General features: G+C 36.6%; 1 protein-coding gene across 1 annotated transcript; it reads right to left on the bottom strand.

The window, feature by feature from the left end:
* Positions 1-10,663: 10,663 nt before the first annotated feature.
* LOC149072123 (ras-related and estrogen-regulated growth inhibitor-like) lies at positions 10,664-21,933 on the bottom strand. Its single transcript, XM_089246841.1, has 4 exons — positions 21,730-21,933; positions 11,900-11,956; positions 11,705-11,784; positions 10,664-11,283 (listed from the first exon to the last, which is right to left on the bottom strand). The coding sequence occupies exons 1-4, from the start codon at positions 21,788-21,790 to the stop codon at positions 10,789-10,791; spliced, it is 693 nt and encodes a 230-aa protein (XP_089102967.1). The 5' UTR covers positions 21,791-21,933; the 3' UTR covers positions 10,664-10,788.
* Between the last annotated feature and the right edge of the window lie 738 nt (positions 21,934-22,671).

Below are 22,671 nucleotides of genomic sequence, written 5' to 3'. Positions count from 1 at the left end.
ATGAACAGAGCGTATATGCGTATTCCGTACATGCTGGGTGGAGGTGCTGCCATCTGTCTTGTAAATTGAATGAAACTGGCAGATGAGTGAATATTGCTATGTGTCTGCCGAAACTCTGTAGTGAAACTTCTATGAACGCTATGAACGGGATCAACGTTGGTACGTACTACAAAATCTTCGACAATGTTGAAGGTTTATTATATACCAACCGTATATCAAAGGAAAATGTCAACGAATAAAAAAAGAACATACAAAAGAGAGGCATATCAAAATCGAAGTAAAAGGATCGTCAGTAAACAGATTCCAAAGTTTGTTTCAATTCAATTCACTGCCAAAAGGCATTTATTTTGTATTATATTATCTATAATATATAAAAAAGGGTGAAATTTATTTTTTATCAATTTTTTCCCTCCAAAATATTGAAATCTTTCTCTATATAACAATAATGGTATTTTTTATCTGGAAGCATCGCCGAGAGATCGAAACGCCAACACGCATTTCAGACATCAAAGCAGATTATTTCGCACAAAGAGAGAAGGCTTAGTTCGTGAACTAAATTTAGTTCGTTCACGATTTTCACTTTAGCTACTTTCTTTGGAGGAATAAGAAATATTTTTCAACCTCAAAATATGGAATTTATCATGGATTTTCTTACGATAACTTATCGCAGTTTCAGCTGTTCAAGTATATGTTTGAAAAAACCATGTTGATAGGTGCTGTAATGTTTCAAATTAGAAATCAGAGTATTTTTGGAATGTCGTGGAGAGGGGGGGGGGGATTACCGAACATGAAACCAAGTAGCATTATTTAAAATCACAGAGTACAAATATAAGCTGAAGATAGAGCAATTGCCCCCCCCCCCCACACACACACACACAGCAACTAATTGTAATAGTAATTAATAATCTAATAATCGTCCTTCTAAAGAGCCATATTCTAAAATTTACCCAGATTATGGTTCTACTTAGGGGGAGGGGAATGAAATGATTTAATCTTTTAATGGCTACTCTATCATGATGTGATCACGGATATTTGAGCCTGTATTTTCAATATCTCCAGCGTTCACAGAAGTTCACCACTTGGTGAAATGTACAAGAAAATAATAATTTATTTTGAAAGCTAATAATTTTTGTTTGTATTTTATAAGCGAAGTGGGATGCCAAATATTTTTCCCGCATCAAATAAATAGCATTGTTTTGTTATTTTGATACAGGGTGATCAGCGAATAAGCCCTTATTTCAAAATTAAATATCTCTACAACAAAGATCAATAGAATTATGCGGTAAACGGTACGTTTATTAGCAAAACTGTAAGAATGTTGTACAGAAATTTCGAAAATTTAGTTACAAAAACTGTTAACAGATGGCACTCTGCGCTGAAAACTCTTTCTCTGAAAGGAGTCTAAAACAAAAAAAATAATAAAGTCAAGCCGTCTTTGCAATGAGAAAACAATTTTTTCAAAATGTTCACCGTTCGTAACAATGAGGTGGCGTAAACGAACAATGAAATTTGACATCACGTCTTGCAATGTCTCAACGGAAATGGAATCACATGCAACACCAATCAACGATTCAAGCTCATCCAGAGTAGCGGGATTGTTTCGATAGACATTGTCTTTCAATGCGCCCCACAGAAAGAAGTCACAAGGAGTCAGATCGGGAGAATATGGAGGCCAATCTATTCCTGTGTCAGTAAATTTCGGATAATCTAACGCAATTACTCTATTCCCAAAGTATTCATGAAGAAAGCGAAAAACTTTATCTGTTCGATGTGGTCGAGCCCCATCTTGCATGAACCAGTCGATACCTGGTCGATCCTTCAACGCTAGATGTGTGCTGACAAATTGTTCCAAAATTGTAACTTAACGTTCAGTAGTAATCGTTTCTCGCACGAAGAAGGGGCCGATAATGCCTCTGGTGCATACCGCAGCCCATGCAGTAACTTTAGGCGAATGCAGTGGTTTCTCTTCACACAAATGAGGATTTTCGGAACCCCAAAATCTCCAGTTTTGTTTATTTACGAATCCATTCAAGTGAAAATGTGCTTCATCTGTGAACCAGATGCAGCCCACATCAAATCCTTCGTTGTCGATCATTGTGAGAATCTGATTCGCAAAGTCAACCCTTTCTCGAACAGCTTTCATGGGTATGGCCTGATGACTTTGGATTTTGTATGGAAACATCTGTAGGCTATTTCTCAATATTTTTTGCGTGCTAGTGTACTTCAAACCAGTCTCTGATGCAATTCTTCGGATTCTTTTCCTAGGATTTTGCTGTACAATTCCAGAAACTTTGGCTGCATTTTCAGGAGTGACTACAGTTTGCCTAGGCACAACATTTCCCTTTCGATCATCATCCACGCTGCCAGTCCGTTCGAATTTGGCGAAGAGCATGCGAATGGTTTTCGCATCGGGTTCAACTGGAACATTGAATCGGTTTTGAAAACTGCGCCTTGTTGCCGTAGGACTGTGTTCTAATCTGTGATATTCCAGTACCAAAAAAACACGTTGTTCAATGGAATACATTATTTCAATTTCTACACGCTAGCCTCTTTTCACTATCCAACAGTCGTACTGATCGCTTTAGACTTCGAAGCACGTTTTAAAGGCTATTTATAGGTATCATTCCGATTACAGCGCCATCTGTTAACAGTTTTTGTAACTAAATTTTCGAAATTTCTGTACAACATTCTTACAGTTTTGCTAATAAACGTACCATTTACCGCATAATTCTATTGATATTTGTTGTAGAGATATTTAATTTTGAAATAAGGGCTTATTCGCTGATCACCCTGTACATTCGATACACTTTGCTACTGTATTTTCGAAATAGCATACGTGTTGTTAGGTATTATAGAAACGCGTCTGGGTAATGAAGTGGTATCATAACCCTAAGTTCACAAGAGTACAAACACAAATTACAAGGTGTGTTGTAAAAGATTCTACTATAGGACACTTATTGTGTTTCTAAGATTTTTTTCGAATTAGTCCGCGGGTTACTGCCACTACCTAGAAGTATGAAGTATTCATTGTGTGGTGATAACCTTTTAATTAGACGTTGCATAGATCGAATAGAATCGAAAAAAGGGAAATACAGTGCAAGAGAACGTTTGAGGGAATGGAAAAAAAGAATCCACAGACACCATATGTCATTTAAAGATTTTCTCATCTCGAGAAAACAACAATATTCTTGTACATGAAGTCATTACAAAACGATTGAGCAGGCCACTAAGGACAATATCTAAAAGCGACTGGAACAGTTTAAGAATTAAACATTGGATTGGATAGTTACCAAGTCAATAAATCTTAGAGAATACACGTGCACTAACTGCACTAACAAGTGGTTCTACAGATACCAGCAGAGTTTCGTAAATGGAATTTCTTTCAAGATCTGAAAAGACCGAACTACTTCACCAAACACAAACTCCGGCCATACCGCTAAATTTCGATTTACTGCCATTAACGAGTTGGGTTGGAAATGAAGGTGCCATCTATCGGTGGTCGCCTCGATGTCGTTAGGGAAATATCTCGTTATCTACATGCTTCCCCGGTTCGAACCCGAGACCTGACGGCAACCTTCACGGTGGTAGACGAGCATCTCACCATTACGTCACTCGGGAGCTGAAAAGACCGAACTGGATTTATATACAAAGCGCTGGTCTTCTTTATGAGCAAAGTTCCTTTTGATCCTTCCTTTCGATTCTTGAATGATCTTTCCACTTTTCAGGTGCTTAGTTCGTCCTGAATTGAAGTATGTACTCGGGTTTTGGAGACCATACTTACAAAGAGATGCGACGTGGGGATGCAGAGCAGAGCCACGCGTGCTCTTGATGACACACGGGGCGTAAGCTATGACGAGAGACTTGATCTTTTTAAAATGTTTAGATTGGAAGAGCGCAGATGTTGGGGGGGGGGGGGAAGAGTGTGATTGAAGTGGTTAAAATTTTTAACGGGGGATAAAATGGACCCCGAATACATTAAAACCTCTCTTACCGGACAACCCTCAGATGCGGTCACCCCTCTTTAACTACCAAATAATAATTTTCTCTCGTATCATAAAAGTATGAACTTCAAACTTTATTAACGGTCACCCCTGTTTTACAAACGAATTTTTTTGTCCCTCCGGTAATCGCAAGAGAGGTATTACAGTACATCGTCAATCAACTGTTTCGACAAAGGGACACCAGTATGGATTGCTAGTGTCCGAGTGGCGTGGTGGTAAGATGCTCGTCTACCACCGTGGAGGTTGCTATCCTGGGTTCGAACTCGAGGGAGGATATAAATAACATATTATATACAAGTTTTGGTGAAGTAGTATGGATTGATAAGGGATAATTCTAGGTTGTGGTGAGTTTTTCTCTAATAGGAGGGTTGTGAATAAATGGAATGGCTTACCTCCGGGAGTCGTGAATTCTATCACGTTCAAAATGAAATACGATAAACATATCGGGATAAATCGAGAAGCCCTCCATTCTTAGATGAGACAGCCATGACTTTTTATGGGCAATATATTTATATTTTATCATAATTATTAATCTTTTACTGCACTTATTGTGTTGCTGTATTTTTGATATAGTTTAGATATTTATTCGACATCCATATTTTTTATGAGCATCTTTTGTATTTGCATTTCTTTTCCGACCAGCGGCCCTCTTGTTATTATAAGACAATAGAATACAACTCCTCAACAGACACGTAACTAGTATCAAATATAGACTAAATGAAACATGGAAATGTATCCCGATTGTGACAACACCGTGCACCATTCCACAAAAATGTAAATCAGGAATTTTAGTTTACCTCGGGATATAGTAAATAGTTTTCAATTATCATTGTTTACGATGATATCACAGTTTTGGAACATTACAGTTGAGAAAATCTCGAAGAAATATCAAGAATGATTTTTTTTGCATGCTGTTAAATTCCAAGCGTAAAATATATGTGTGTGTGTGTGTTCAGTATTTTTTTTTAATTTACTAAATAAGGAGTTATATTTTATCATAATGGACTTAATCATCATCTTCCTTTTTTTATAACGTTAATTTCAATCAATTTCATTCTATTTCGCAAATAATTTACATAAACAAATATTGTTAGAATATCCAATAATTAGATTAACTTAATAAATGAGACTTATTAATGACGCAATTTCGTTTTCTTAACATACAACATTTTTCCCAGGATTGATTTCTTCCCTTGAGAATGTAATTCTTTCAAGGAAGTTTCCATAGGGTGAATCCATGGAAAAATATCCGTTTCTCGGTTGAAGTAGTTTTCCGTAGTTTTCCAGTTTTGAGGCACATATGCAAGACCACTTACCGTTTGTTGAGGTGTTCTGACGGAATTTTTTGACAAAAAAATGATCATTTTCGTTAGATTCATCTATTATGAATATGAAAGAATATGGATATTCGGATTTATGGAGAAAAACCCGTTCTCCTCATAAATTTGAACATCGTTGAAAATCCTTACCTTCGCATTGTTCTGTCCGTTGAGGTCGAACAGACCATCTTACTGAACAGACTGCGTTGACACATCACTTCGAGTAAAAATTCAATGTAATTCAATGTTGACGATCATTTTTCGGTATTTGACGAAACGCAAAAATAAAAGTACTGTACAGTACTTTCGAAAAAATCTGTTTCGTTATACGTAGAACATTTTGGGGTTTTCTTTTTCAAACTCTTACTTGGGGAAGTTTCATCATACATACTCGGTAATGCTTTTTACAAATATTTGGAGAAGTTTTCCCTTCGTAAATACTGCATTTGGGAAAGGAAAATATTGAGTACAGAAGACTTGTGTGAAATTTGGACTTTTATTTAAACTAAAGACAGCGCCGCAAGTAGAGAGCTATCTGACAACAAAAACCATATTTAGATAAAATCTTTTGTACTTAAAAACTACACTGTAATAGGGAAACAAAAACATCGAGCCAAGATATCAATCAATCCATGTAAAAAAATGATTGAGTAACTGAAATCGTATTTAGTCCATGAAAAATTTGCTACATTCAAATGATTCCGGTATATGTTTGTTAATTTACCATTGACATGGTTATATATATATATCTATTATCTAACATTTTTATAACATTTTTCTTAACACTAGAACCGCGGAGTGGGTCAATTTGACCCAAATCAAACTTCGTTTTAATTTATCTCAAAAACTTACACGCAGATGTTAATAAAATTTCGTGATTTTTCATGACATCATATGAATATTAATTCACGAAAATTTTATCATCTTCACATTTCGTGTTTCAGAGCTATAAGCACTTATACCTAGAACCGCGGTTTGGGTCATTTTGACCCAACGTACAAATTCTATAGGAAAAAAAGGGTGCAGAATTTTCTTGGAAGTGGTTACCCTTTCTAAAATTTTTTGTAAATGAAGATAGTGAAGGATAAAGGTCTTTCAAGGTCAAGGCCAATTCATTGTCAGAGCAGATTATTTTTTTTCAATGGGGTAATGGCACAAGTAGAGCTAAATTTTTTGTTTCCTTTGTAAACTTGAATACCTGGAATTCTGACGGGACTCAATGAGGATTTTGGGAGAGTGAAAGCTTAACTCTAGAAAAAACGTGTAGTTGAAATTTCTGTAGGCAAACGATGTCACAGAAAAAGAGTAAGCTTCTGGCTTGCACCAAATATGTTTTGCACGGATTTCGAAACCTTGGGAAGTATCAGCGTCCAACGGATCTCTCTTTTAGAGCACATAGTGATGCAACTGATCAAGAGATTTGAGAACAAGGGCAGAAATGCCTCATCCGACACCTTTTTTCACTACACTGAAGCTGGCTCAAATGCTAAAAGCCAAGAAATACGAGCTTAGTAGAGACGATGAGACGAAATCGAAGAGCAATATTATCTCACAAAATAAAGATAGTGAAACTACAGTTGTATGGAACAATGATGCCACAATGGCAATTTATCAAGGAAAGAACGATACAAGTTTTTCATTACTCAGCACGCTTCATCTGGCCGTCGATATTGGAAGTAGTTAGCCCCAAAAAGCTTCCTCACACACACACACACAGAAACCATTTCACACTACAACTCAACAAAGTGTAACGATCGTAGTTGTAGCGATCAAATGACCAAAAAATATTCGGCATCATAGACGTTTTCTATAACATCCTGGATCTCACTATAAAAATATTCCTGTATTTTGCATAGAGCAGTACAGAAGGCCAGAACTATTTTTTGAAAGCAGTTCCTCTAAAATCTTATTGAAGAGCTGCGTTCATCATACGTGTTACAGCCCTTGCGCAAAAGGAAACGTTCGTGCGCTCTTGATCATGTATCTGTTCGTGAGTGATTAAAATAATAATAATAATAATAATAATAGTAATAAATAAAAATAAACGTGTCTGATATGTCAGGTAACATAAAAATGTGGAAACAAAACTGTTAATTTTTGCATGGGTTGTGCAACTTCAACATGCGATGAATGTGCAAGAACAATGAAAAAAAAATTGCTCAACTGCTCACCATAAATTCCACTATCAGTAAGAAATCAGTACTTATTTGACAGAATCATATTATAGACTTTTTCATGCTCAATTTGACACGCTTATTTTACATCTTTGTCATATTATGGGATTAATGAAAAATATTTTTTGGACTGAATAGAGTAAATAATGTATACTAAATCTTATTTTTACTGAATTACATCATTTTTAGCTAATTTTGAAGCCTATTTTATATTCATAAACAGATATAATTTTCCATTATGAATACGCAATTAAGCAACAATGATTAAGAGTAGGGAGAAACCCAGAAACAAAAAATAAATATGCTGTTTTCGCTATGAAACACTGTTTTTTCAAAGTTTGGGTCAATTTGACCCAGGTCGCGGTTCTAGTGTTAAGCTATATTGAAAATAAATACATAGTAAAGTGATATTAGGCACTAAAGAGTCAACAAAGAACAAGTAAATGCTCAAGATCCATCGGTCAGCACGACAGACACTAACCATCGATTTCAGAACTAAGTAAATCCCAAATTCCCACTAGGGGATGAAAATTTCTAAAAGTATTTGAAGACGTAAAAATTTCGCTTGCCTTTAGTTTTCTTTCGGAAGTGAAAAACAGCTGAGCCCTTCAGTAGCTATTTTAGTTCGAAGAAACACGAAACTATTTGTATATTTCTAGATATACAAAGCAGTAGTACTTCAGTGTTTGTGGTCACCGTGATGATTTCACATATACCGAAAGGCCTTGCGAAGTGCGAAAGAGGGGATAACTAAGCGGAGATGAAGATGAAGTTCGGAAAGAAAATTGCCATTCCTCTGTGGGGAATCAAGCCACCAAACTCTCACTGTTCGGGCGAGTGCTCCACCATTGAGCTAGAGGAAAGATATTTTTCCCTTAGAGTATCTGTATGAACACTGAACGGGACTGCGCGTGGTCGGCCTTCTAGCTCAGCTAATAGCTGTTACGACGTTAGCCCCCAGATGGTGACATATAGGGAGAAACCCGATGTCATTCTCTGCTGTTCATGCATATGCTCTAAGGAAATACCTGGTAGAGCACTCTCTCGGGCAGTGAGAGGTTGGTGGATCGATTCCACACAGAGAATGTGAATTTTCTTCTGAATCATCTTGTGCATCACCACGTGAATCATCTTCATCTTCGCTTGATTATCGAGTCTTTCGTATTCATCACATAAGTTTAGGTTTATCAGTGTTACCCGGAAGTTATTTTTGTAAGGATAACGTTATATTGGTTTCGAGTGGCACGACTAGAGAAGAGCTGATCTTTTGCCGGGTTCGGGTTCTTCAAATGTTTTCGGGAGCATTCCGGTTGTCAGTCTGATTGATAAATTAACTTGCTGAGACCTGGTGGAATCTAGCGTGGAGATGTAGTTTGGGCTGGAATTTTATGGCACAAATCCTGTTCTTAGAAGCAGTGGCTCGAATTACTTCGTGTGATAAAGGCGGGGAGGGCTGTTCTCGGTGCTTTCAGTTCAGATCATCAATAAAACCGATGAGAAAAATGTATGTATATATATATATATATATATAAAAAGTCAAAACCTTAGCTATTGAAAATTTCAGATTTAAGATGGGGTGCAGCCTAGCCGTGAGATTTCAGTGCATATTTCTATTAAATGGGACAAATGTGAGGAGGGCTGTTGCTCAGGCAAAACAATCCGATGCAAATTTAAGCCTATTTCACAACTTCACAGAATTCACTATTCTTGTGGTTGAGATATCATTTGTCGTATTACCGAACATTGAAAACGAATTTAAACTGTTTTTCCTCAGGAAAATTCACCAAAAATTGTTTACTTGCTGAAACATGGCTATTTCGAAAATTAGATGGCTGCATATCGCACATGCACTATAACGGTACCAGCAACGCTGGGCTGTATGACATTTTAAAAATAGGTTAAATTGGCTGGTACCATACTGTGCTTGTTTTAGTGGAAAGTAAAATATACCACAGTGTACTTCAGCTAAGAGAAAACTGGAGTTCCGTAGTGTACACACGCCAATCACACATTACCTGACACGAGGAGGTGGATTTCTCACGTCAGCCAATGCGAAGTACAGAAGCGTAATTTACTTTTCTGTGCTTATAATCGTCAATATTAATAAGTTCCTTTTTTATCACATCTTTTCTGCATTCAGTTTGACCCAGATGATGAAAATATCACGATTAAACCATCTATTTTTTAGTTTATAACTTTCTTGCAACTCAAATAAAAACTAAAATGTGCAATATGGGAGAAATATATTAACGTTTTCATATCTCTCTACACTTAACCCGTCTCGTCCGTGCTGTAAATATAAGCCAATAATATTTTTTCAGTATCGACACATCCCTTGAAAGTTTTCCAATGATGCGAAGCTCATAAAACTTTTCATCTCTGTAGCATCGTAAATCATATATATCGTAACGCCTATGATATATGGTTAGGAGGTTAATCGAATAGGCTAAAATAGAAATGACATTTGGCCTCAGCTTTCAAGTTTATGGTCAGTATAAATCTAATAGCAAAATGTACACTTTTCACGAAAAAAATTAATGAAAAATAAAATAAAGACTCATACGCGGTAGCCATTCTATATAATAGGTTCGCGTGTAAACGCATCTTATACACGCATAGCCAACCGAGAAGTACTTTGCCATTGGGAAATATTTTTTCGGTACGAAGACGCTGTACAAAATCTGTATGGATACTTACTTACAGTTTATTTCGTCTGGTGACCGCGAAAACAATTCGACTCATCTTTTATATATCTGTGTTTACAACCTTATGTGTGTTAATACTTACAAGGTCTTCGTTGTCGTGGTTTTTCAACGTTTATAAAGGGAGATGTCGTAATATATGGAAGATATATATATATATATATATAGATAGATTATTACCTTCTGGAAATCAATACTTTTTAGACATTCTTCGGCTGAAACATCGCTTAATTTATTTGATCTCTCCGAAAGCAAAACTAACAGTAAATTGAGGATAGATCGTTGATGTTTTGTCCACTAGAGAAGATTAGAATAATACGTATTGTGTGTGTGGTAACGCATGGCAGATGTCGAACTTCAACATGTTAAGCATGTGTTTCGATAGCGTGAAAGAGGTTAGGTTAGTTCATTCATGGACATGAGTAACTTGAGTTTAAAACGATAAGAACCAATGACTTCAATGTTTTAGAGCAGCACATAGGATTCGTTTTCTTTAATAAATTTAAAGTAATTGAAAATTATGTTAAATTTTAAAAATTAACATATTTTAAACAGTTTGAAAGCTGATAAACATTTTTTTACTTTATGGCTTTTACAAAGAGAAAGAAGTTCTCCTTTTTTTGGAATCTGTTTTACCACCACCGTTGTTACAAGCAGCGGTGCTGTTGAATTTCCCAGAGAACATACTCCCGAAGACACGAGAAACACCACCCACAATACTCAACTTGCGGTGTCTTGGTAAGGATCGATGGCATCTGAGATTCCTCATGTCATTCAAAAGCGATTGGAATATGCTCGAAATGCCGACGTGGCTTTCTGCTGCGGATACTTCCGAAAGTCTACAACCAATCCTTAGCGATCTCTCGTGTGCTTCATCGAGAGATACTTGTCGACTATCTCCTTCGTGGTCAACCATGTTGCCGATTATATGTATTGGACAGCTTCCGAGAGAACCTCTGACAGATTTTATGTGTTGGGCATAGCGAAGAGCCTGTTCGAAACTCTCCCTTTCCATGATACTGTAAACCACAAAAAATCCATCAGCCCATTGAATGTGTTCTTCATACAACTCTTCAGAACTTTTCACCTTGAAGACAAAACATAAAACGTCTGAGGGAAACTTTGAAATTCACTCAGAATAAAAGAATAAAATCAATAACCAAAAAAGAAAAAATCGCGTCCATAAGGGCGGTATTCACCGACAGTTTAAACTATAGTCACAATTTTTTGATAAGAGATCGACACGGGTTGGTTAATATTCAGGTTTTTAACCAGTCTATATTGATTTCTTACCCAAAAATTGTGACTACAGTTTAAACCATGTCGGTGAATATGGCCCTAAAAGTAGCGATAAAAATGATAATAACGATGAAAAATTGTGACTGAAAAGCTGATGGCTTAGAAATGAATAATCGTTTAACTCTCTCCGGTTGGCCATTCTTCTAAACAGGAATAAAGTTAACACTTTGAGCAAGATTTTTTCGTATTTCAAAGATGTAAATACTCACTGTCCTTTGTGAGACATCGAGTATTTCAATTTCGTACGTCACACTGTCATCCATCGTAACTATCTTCTTGTAAAATAAATCTGAAAAATATGATATATCAGTGTATTATTCTAATTTTTTGAACACGGTATACAATTTATAAATCTCCATATTGAATTATTTTATTGCAAATTCTCTCAAAGACGATCCGCTTACCTTTACCTGAAGTGTAGTCTCCGATGAATCTTTTTGTCAGAAATCTTACCACTATAGCTGAGGGAGAAACATAAATAAATGAAAATTAAAAGAAACGTAAAAAAAATCGTCATCGTTATATCTATGTCAGCTTAATCATTTTAAATTCTAGTCCCAGATGACTTTTTTTTCCGAGTTCACCTCACCGGAAAATATCTGTTTCCTTAATCATTTTTGTTGATGTTCGGGCACAAACAACGAGCACTTTCGGGTGCTTCAACATACGGGGCGTCTAATTAAAAGACCGTATTTTAAATTAGCTTACAGGTAAAAAAAACCAGCCATCAGAAAATTATGGAATTTTGTGGAGGACTTCATGAAGTGATGGTAATTTGTTTCGGGAGAAAAAAATTAGTTTCATCTCGACCAGTGGGCGTTTTACTAAGAAATGACATATTTAGGCAAACGTTTACAATTGTTACTGCAACAAAACATATTCCACATGATGGCCATCATTTTCAGATACCATGTGAAATTGCAAGATCGCATGTTCCACAACTGACCGAAGTGTGTGCGTGGAAATGTTCAGCACGTAGCGTGAAATGCTGCCTTTAAGGTCAGGTACAGTTCTTGGATTGTCACGATTTACCAAACGTCCCCAAAGCCCTGGGAAAAAGCAAACGTTATGGACGCCCTGTACTTCGTATTACTCCCGAGTAAGTAGCCTGGTCTAGACTTTTGCGATATTAGCTTTTGAAACATGATTATATATAGCCGAATTTTTCAGATATAATTTAAAATCATATAATTCTGTAATAACTCAATTGAACGAAATTACAGGTCCCTATATGGTTTCAAACTTGTCTTCCGTTGAGAATGCTAGGGTCTTTCAAGAGCTTTTCTAAGGTTCCATGATATTAAAAGTTGTAGCTATTTTCTTCAGAGTAGCATTAAAAATATCTATGATTTAAAATTTAATTAAAAATCTACAATTATAAATAGGGGAATTCATGATTTCTCGTATTTCATGGAATCGTTTCTGAGCGATAAAAGGGGGGGAGGGGTTTCACGTGAACTAAAACGTTAAAACCTCTGCTATAGGGTGACACTGAACTCACTGAAGAAATAAAAAAAAATATTATGAAAAAGAAAAAATATAAAAAGCTAAAATTTTTTGTAGTTGAAATGTGTTGTTGCTATTGTGTGCACATGTTTAGGCTCTATCGGCTGTCGAATTAGAGTGTTTTACTGGTGAAACAAATATAATAACAACAAAATATATTTCATTTTTACACAGAATTCCTTGAAATTCCTTATTGGTAATGATAGTTACAATTATCTTTTTTCGCTGTGTGCCCGTTAGAGGGCACTGTTCGACAAGGTATGCTTATAATTGATTCTTCTCTAATACAATATTTATTCTAGGAACCTATGGTGGTTATTGGCGACTAAGTTTCTATAAATGGTGCAAATTATTTTTTTTTTGTTCACTATATAGAAAGTAGACATGCCATTTTTAATCATGCTAACTGAAACAGTGCCCTAAATCGGTAAAAATGCGTTGCAAATCACAGATGGCAAGTCTTTGGGGCGCGAGCCTTCACGCCCCCCCCCCCCCCCAAGAGCGCACACACACACAGAGGAGAATTATTTAGATCTTGTAGCAAGAGATTCAACTAAACGACAAGTTAAGTTCACATATTTTCGGCACTCTAGGAGTAGCCCATAGTCATGAGAACTCTGTAAATAAGGATGTAGCAGTGGAGAGGGAAAGAAAACCCTTATTTTTCTTTCGGTTTACCTACACGGTTTATGTCTTCCCGGCGCGCGTTAGACCAGAACCCCCTAGAGATAGAAGGCCTCCGCACTTAGCTTGTGACGTCAGTAAGCAGTCCATTTTCCCTCAGAATATTCAGGGAAAAAAAAATTCCCGGCTCGTGCCATCGTTGTGAGGAAAAGAAATGATCGGGTTCAAAATTGGCGATTTCTATGCCCCACATCCAATCACTACGCGGTGTTTGTGAGCCAATCAGGAAGATTCTACGCCAAAATAAGAAGAAACGAAATAGGATGCTGTGTTTCAAAATGTGGCAAACTTGCTAGGTAGTCTGAATGACGTTTATGGCAAACAGTGCAGAGGCCTTCTATCTCTAGGAGGTGATGGTTAGACACCCCAGTGATGGGAACTAGTGGGAAATTTCTCATATTCGTAGGAAAAAGTGTCTAAAATTGATCCACGTAGGAATTTTCTTTGCATTTGTGGGAAATTTTGAGTTCATCAAACAAAATTATTAAAAGAAATTATGTATGCAGTTCAATAAGGTACTTGACTGCATATTTTCACCGTTAGCTGGCAGCACATTTTTCGAAATATGTGCGAAAAATTTACTCGGAAGGGAAATTTTCTGCGAACAAATATTCATAAGATGATCAAAATGTCACAAAAGAAAGTAAAGATTCAATAATTTCAAAAATGTTAACGTAAATTTCACAGAAAAACAGGATTTTATTAAACAACAAAAATTTGATGTCAGGATAGTTACATTTATTGCTGACAGGTGACGCTAAAGATGAAAATTTCTTTATAGTGTCATCTGTCAATAAAAGTTCTGGTTATTGAAAAAATTCATTTTTTTGTAGAAAAAACGTCGGGATATCACTCGCATACAATTAATGTTACACAGATAAATCTGTTTTAGGCTAACATTTTTGAAGTTTTTTTTCCTGCAGCATGATATATAGTTGAATCCCGTTATAACAAATACCGTTATAGCGAAAATTTCGTTGTAACGAATACATTTCCAATCCTTCAAATCAATTTACATAACAACAATGTATTGTGCAATTCTGGTATAACGAAATAAAAAATCCGATATAACGAACTCAAAAACAAGTGTCCGAAAAACAAGAGAGCCATTCCCCACCTACACTTTCAACGCTTTTGAAAAAATCGGACGAAATTGAAGTATTCAAACAGTGAGATTATGGGATTTTTAAGGAAAAAGATCTAACTTTCGAATTTACAAGATGTGGATGCAGGGTGTCTTTACCTGATTTCAGGACATTCGTTCCCGAAATGTGCCAGTTACCGATCCACTCCTAGGAGAAAAGGTTTTGGAATTCGCACGTGCTTTTGGATGCGAAAACTTTCAAGCAAGTGTCGGCTGGCTGAATCGTTTCAAAGAACGATGCATGGCGTGAAAGTAATAAAGTCATATGATCCTTCCGATGTATTCAACGCAGACAAAGAGAGAATGTTTTTCCAACTGTTACCTAACAAAACTTTGACATTTAAAAAAGACAAGTGCATTGGTGGCAAAAACTCCGAGCCACCCTGAACTGCTTTGTTTCGCTGCAACATGAACGGAATCAAAAACAGAAAAGTTATGGTGCTTGAAGAACGTGAAAATCACTGCCTTGTAATTATAAATCAAGTCGAAGGGCTTGGATGACAACAAGAATTTTTAATAAGGGGGTAGTTAAGTTTTATGGAAAAATAAAGCAAAACAAACAGAAAGAGACCCCGCTTCTTATCGCCAATTGCACGGCACGCATTGCATCTTCAAAATTAGAGTGCATTCGCATCGAATACATACCTCCTAACTGCACGTCTGTTTTGCAACCATTTGACCGAAGCATAATTAAGGTGGTGAAAGGAAAGTACCGTACGCAACTGCTGAGATGTATTCACCAGCTTGATAATAAAGAAATCATAGTTAGGCCTGACGTCAAGTAAGCTATGGATATGATAGTTGGAGCCTGGAAGGATATCTCCCAAAAAGTCATTTGTAATGGATTGAAGAAAGCCAATTTAATCGCAGCAGAATTCAGTAAAACACCGAATAAAGCTGATGAAAGTGCATCCACCGATTTGCAGCCTTTGTGGGAACACATCGCAAAAGAAACGTCTGTTCCGAATGGACGCTGGACGATTTGTTTTCTCTGACGATGACGTCCATGTCCGGAAAATTCACCACTACGAAAATTCACCGACCAACAATTAACCGCCATGCAATTCACCGAAAGGAAAATTCACCGCCGGAAAATCCATCGCTAGGAAAATTCACCGACTAACAATTGACCGACAACAGTTCGATGCGAGTCAGCGAGGGAGTGAACGATTGAGTTACTGAGTCAGTGAGAGAGGAGTGAGTGAGTGACCTAGTGAGTATGTGACCTATTGAGTATGTGAGTGAGTGACCTAGTGAGTATGTGAGTGACCTAGTGAGTATGTGAGTGACCAAGTGAGTATGTGAGTGAGTTAGTGATTAAGTGATTGAGCGAGTGAACTAGTGAGTATGTGAGTGAGTTAGTGATTAAGTGATTGAGCGAGTGAACTAGTGAGTATGTGAGTGAGTTAGTGATTAAGTGATTGAGCGAGTGAACTAGTGAGTATATAAGTGAGTGAATTAGTTAGATAGTTTTAACCTAGTAGTATCACAAATGATTAAAAAATCCGATATTGTTCTATAACATATTGTCTGTATTACAATATCGACCTAATGGTATATTTATAGCTTCAGCGGTTTCGGCTCGGCGTGATCCCAACGTATGAGCGCCTCCATTATTGAACCCCCCTTAGGAGTCGAATATGGAAAAACCTTTCTTAGTCAGTCTCCACGTCGTGAAACAAAACTATTCACAAAATTTAATATTTATAGCTGAATCAGTCAGGTCACATGTTATTTTATATACAGTATATAGATGTAGATGCGCACTAAAAGACACGGGATTTCTGAAAATTCATCATCCATGGGGATCATGAGGTGCTCAAGTAGTATAGGAAAAAATAATCCATCGTTTACTGATGATCAACAATGTTTTTATACAAATGTTTTACATCAAAGTGATAACAGGAGATGATTTTGGACATTTTAGGGGGTTAATATACATCGCGTATCCACTTACTTTATTATCTTTTAATTCTCTGTTATTATTCCTTTTAGCGTTTCGTTTCAGAAGATTCTGAGTAAAACATAGAGTTAATGGAATTATTGAATATATTCTGTAGTGCAACAGCAATATTTGTTATTTCTTGAGTATCATCTAAATTTCTTCTAATATTGTTAATTTTTAATTCATTGTGTTAAAACTTTCCACCATATCTTTAGGTACACTCACAAGGTCACTTACTCACTGGGTCACTCACTAGATCATTCACTCACTCATTCACACACTTACTAGATCATTCACTCACTAGATCATTCATTCCCTCACTCACTAGATCATTCACTCAGTAGATCACTCACTTACTCACTAGATCACTCATTCACTCACTAGATCATTCATTCACCCATTCACTCACTAGATCATTCATTCACCCATTCACTCACTAGATCATTCATTCACCCATTCACTCACTAGATCATTCATTCACCCATTCACTCACTCATTCACTCACCCATTCACTCATTCATTCACTCACTAGATCATTCATTCCCTCACTCACTAGATCATTCATTCACCCATTCACTCACTCACCCATTCACTCACTCATTCACTCACTAGATCATTCATTCCCTCACTCACTAGATCATTCATTCCCTCACTCACTAGATCATTCATTCCCTCACTCACTAGATCACTCACTCACTCACTAGATCACTCATTCACTCACTAGATCACTCACTCACTCACTAGATCACTCATTCACTCACTAGATCACTCACTCACTCACTAGATCATTCATTCACCCATTCACTCACTCATTCACTCACTAAATCATTCATTCACTAAATCATTCATTCACTCATTCACTCACTAAATCATTCATTCACTCATTCACTCACTAAATCATTCATTCACTCATTCACTCACTAAATCATTCATTCACTCATTCACTCACTAAATCATTCATTCACTCATTCATTCACCCATTCACTCACTAGATCATTCATTCCCTCACTCACTAGATCATTCACTTACTCACTAGATCACTCATTCACTCACTAGATCACTCATTCACTCACTAGATCACTCATTCACTCACTAGATCACTCATTCACTCACTAGATCACTCATTCACTCACTCACTCACTAGATCATTCACTCACTCACTCACTAGATCATTCATTCACCCATTCACTCACTCACTACATCATTCACTCACTCACTCACTAGATCATTCATTCACCCATTCACTCACTCACTAGATCATTCACTCACTCACTCACTAGATCATTCATTCACCCATTCACTCACTCACTAGATCACTCACTTACTCACTAGATCATTCATTCACCCATTCACTCACTCACTAGATCATTCACTCACTCACTCACTAGATCATTCATTCACCCATTCACTCACTCACTAGATCACTCACTTACTCACTAGATCATTCATTCACCCATTCACTCACTCATTCACTTACTAGATCATTCATTCACTCACTCACTAGATCATTCATTCACTCACTCACTAGATCATTCATTCACCCATTCACTTACTAGATCATTCATTCACTCACTCACTAGATCACTCATTCACTCACTCACTAGATCATTCATTCACTCATTCACCCATTCACTCACTCATTCATTCACTAGATCATTAACTCACTCACTAGATCATTCATTCACTCATTCAATCATTCATTCACTCACTCACCAGATCATTCATTCACTCATTCAGTCACTAGATCATTCATTCACTCATTCAGTCACTAGATCATTCATTCACTCACTAGATCACTCATTCACTCACTAGATCATTCATTCACTCATTCACTCACTAGATCATTCATTCACTCATTCACTCACTAGATCATTCATTCACTCATTCACTCACTAGATCATTCATTCACTAGATCATTCATTCACTCATTCACTCACTAGATCATTCATTCACTCATTCACTCACTCACTCACTAGATCATTCATTCACTCATTCACTCACTAGATCATTCATTCACTAGATCATTCATTCACTCATTCACTCACTAGATCATTCATTCACTAGATCATTCACTCACTAGATCATTCATTCACTAGATCATTCATTCATTCACTCACTCACTAGATCATTCATTCACGCATTCACTCACTCACTAGATCATTCACTCACTCACTTACTCATTCATTCATCATTCACGCACTCACTCACTCACTAGATCATTCACTCACTTACTCACTAGATCATTCATTCACTCATTAGATCATTCACTCACTCACTAGATCATTTACTCACTCACTAGATCATTCACTCACTCATTCATCATTCACGCACTCACTCACTAGATCATTCACTCACTCATTCATCATTCACGCACTCACTCACTCACTAGATCATTCACTCACTTACTCACTAGATTACTCATCACGCATTCACTCACTCACTAGATCATTCACTCACTCACTAGATCATTCATTCACTTACTCACTAGATCATTCATTCACTTACTCACTAGATCATTCATTCACTTACTCACTAGATCATTCATTCACTCATTCACTTACTCACTAGATCATTCATTCACTCATTCACTCACTCACTTACTCATTCACTAGATCATTCACTCACTTACTAGATCATTCACTCATTTACTCACTAGATCACTCACTCACTAGATCATTCACTCACTCACTTACTCACTATATCATTCACTCACTCACTTACTCACTAGATCATTCATTCACTTACTTACTCACTAGATCATTCATTCACTTACTCACTAGATCACTCATCCACTCAGTAGCTCACTCACTCCTTCACTCAGTAGCTCGCTCGCTCACTCAATCACTCCCTCGCTTTCTGACTCGCATCGAACTGTTGTCCGTGAATTTTCCTACCGGTGAATTTTCCGGCGGTGACGTCTTCACTTCGGAACCGTTAATGGACAACAATATCGTTCGTATGATACAAGAAAACAATGAACAATCCCGTGCGGACAGCAGTGACGAAGTAGAGCTTTCACTAGAGTATGCTTCGGTATCTACAGTATCTGAAGCATTAGCTAGTTTGGAACTCTAAAACGATATTTATCACATCAAGAGAAACTTCCGGACCATTTGTTTGCGCGTATACTTTAGAGGAATTTGTTGTTCCCTCGGCGTCCGCAGTACTTGTGCAAAAAAAAAAAATCACAGATTATTTGCCTTTAAAATGTAATTAAGTAAAACTTATGCAAAAAACTTCAATGCTTAATTGATTTGAGTTGCTTTGTGTTTATAATTCAACTTCATTCTTTCTATTATTTAGAACGTAAGTAAGTATTTTTTTCCTTAGAATCAAATTCTGCTACAACGAATTTTTTTCAACGAAATTTCGTTATGACGAAGTGATTTCTTCGGTCTCTTAGAGTTCGTTATAACGGAATTCGACTGTATTCAAATTATTTCCTCGATAAAAAACTGCACGCATTGCAGGAAAGTCCAGACATGCCCGGAACTTTCCAGAATGCTGTTCGCAATTTCATGAGCCGAATATGTGAGACCCGCATTACAACTCGTGGGAGACAAAACTTTGAACCCCTTGTTTGACCTATGTTATTTTCAAATGTACATTTATTACTGAAACGCATATTCACTTACGTGGTGTGTTTTCTGTGTACGCTACCGTATCGGGAAAGCATCTCCGACCCCGCGTTGTTGGGATACTGTACTGAGACTGCTTACTTCTATTCTGCCAAGTTGAACGTAATTTTTTTTTATTTGGACACACGTATTGAAAATAAAATTTCAATTCAAATTATCTAATTAATTAGAATAAATTAAAAATAATCATATTTGTGAAAATTGACTACGGGTATCTGGAAATAAAATTTTGATTTTTGTTCCCCCCACCAGAACATTCGAACCACGAGCCGTCACTGTCGCAAATAACACTTTGTTAATTATTAACTACGAGGAATTCGTTGCAGTTCTTGCGTTGTTTTCACCTAATAACAATCTGATTCAATAGTGTCTAAATAGGACGATATTCTAAATGTGTTACTCATACTAGCACCCATACATTGGTTACGAAAAACATGTTTGTTTTAGTGTGCTCTATCACCATGCCATAAGTTCAAAATCACCCTGTATATTACTACATCGTTAATTATCTCATTAACCATTAATCCGTTTTATTCCAAACAACTGTATCACCGTTCCGATCAACTATACACATTACACTTGTGTATAATTTCTGCAATTTAGAAAAGGTAACCATGCATTTAAATTTGCCAAATATGTACAACTACTTTCCGTAATTTATCTTTAATAAGTGCAAATGCGCGAACAAAATCAAGACTGTTATTATCCAAACGAGTTCTACTAATCCTAAAAATTGCTGATAATACGTGATGTCTTAATGAAGTGTTCAATAAGATAAGAGTTAACTGTGAAGTAGCTGACTGTTCAAAGCTCGATGCGGGACGCACAAATAAACAAACTTCAGTAAGTACTTGTAATCAGTTGATAATCCCGTGCTGTGGATTATCGCCAAGAAAATCACATTACGCTTGTCTTCTTTCTCGACAAGCCAGTACACGCCCACGTTTTCGCAATTACAGGTATTGAATAGTCAAGGGCTCTCAACTCCATTATACACACATACAAGAACAGTTTGCAGATAATTTTCTGCGCGAGTGAACTTTATTCGCATTCATCGGTATCAATACATTCGAGTTCAACATCCTGTTTGTATTCATTAAAACAATTCTAGAATCCTTTTTTTCCAGACAGTTCATCTCATTGTCTTCGTTATAATTTTTTTTAAATTCAAAATCAAAATATGGAGGTACATATAATATATTGTTTTTGTAACATCAAAGGCGGCGCGCATTATGGACGGTTGCTAGTTGAGAATAACTATAAAATTAACCGTTTAATCACCAATGTTCCATAAATGATTATAATAAAGTAATTTACCTGTTTTGCCGACTTTCTTGCTGCCAATGACGGCAATTTTGAACTTGGTCGAATTAGTCATTTTTTATATTTATTCGTATGCAACGAATTTATCCATTTGTTCTAATAATGTGCAAGATCTTTCACTTTATTTACTTCAACTTGGCCGCCCGTATGCTAATTCCGGTCGAGTGTTGAAAGAACGCAGTCAAACGTCAAAACTTCAACGAGAAGGGCGTGCTTGCGAGTTTTCTTTGACATAAAAAACACAATGATAGTTATTATTCCTAAGAATCGCGTCATACACAACAGCTCTTAGTGTGACGACTATACTACTTGAGAAACGTCTCAAGAAGTTTGGAATGCGACCTTTTCATCCTCGTAAACTGTGACATCGCATTTTGACCAATTGAGACGTTTTTCTCTTCGTATTCTTATTTTTGAATACCGTCAGGCATCCCACACTTAAAGAAATAACCAAATCTACAATAAATGAATTACGGAATAACAAGTATATAAAATTTTGTCTAGTGAAATTTTCGGTGATGGGGAAAGCCGTATTTACAGTGGTGGGGCTAAGTAGGCAATAACCCAGGGTGGTAAGTTCACAGCGGAAAATTATGGGAATTGGTGGTAATTAGAACAGGAGAAGGTTGGCAGAATTTGAATAGCCCGTTGGTGGCAAAGCCGGCATTAATCCACCTATGAGATAATTAACAAAATACATTATTAGTAAAAATACAAATACAAATACAAATACAAATACAACGCCACAACAGGCAAAATGCCCAACGAGGTGGCTGATAAAAAGATGCCCATAAAAATATGGTTGTCATATGTTTCAAAAATACAGCAACCCAATTAAAAATGCAATTAACACAAATAACAAACAATATATACACATTATAAAATATTATACAATGCCCATAAAGAATACTTATGGTTGTCTTATTCTAAGAATGG

The sequence above is a fragment of the Pholcus phalangioides genome, unplaced genomic scaffold (genome assembly GCF_987345545.1).
Source record: "Pholcus phalangioides strain wild (caught in Gottingen) unplaced genomic scaffold, Ppha-v1.0 ptg000017l_1, whole genome shotgun sequence".
Classification (NCBI taxonomy): domain Eukaryota; kingdom Metazoa; phylum Arthropoda; class Arachnida; order Araneae; family Pholcidae; genus Pholcus; species Pholcus phalangioides.
Note: the sequence above shows the minus strand (reverse complement) of the source record. Positions and strands in the feature narration are given on the sequence as shown.

Bases quoted from the DNA above. Each gene is read 5' to 3' on its own strand.
- LOC149072123 (XM_089246841.1), bottom strand. From the start codon at position 21,790: ATGACTAATTCGACCAAGTTCAAAATTGCCGTCATTGGCAGCAAGAAA. The intron at 11,957-21,729 runs GTAAATTACTTT...TTTCTCCCTCAG, and splicing joins CAAGAAAGTCGGCAAAACAG to CTATAGTGGTAAGATTTCTG. The intron at 11,785-11,899 runs GTAAGCGGATCG...CATATTTTTCAG, and splicing joins AGACTACACTTCAGGTAAAG to ATTTATTTTACAAGAAGATA.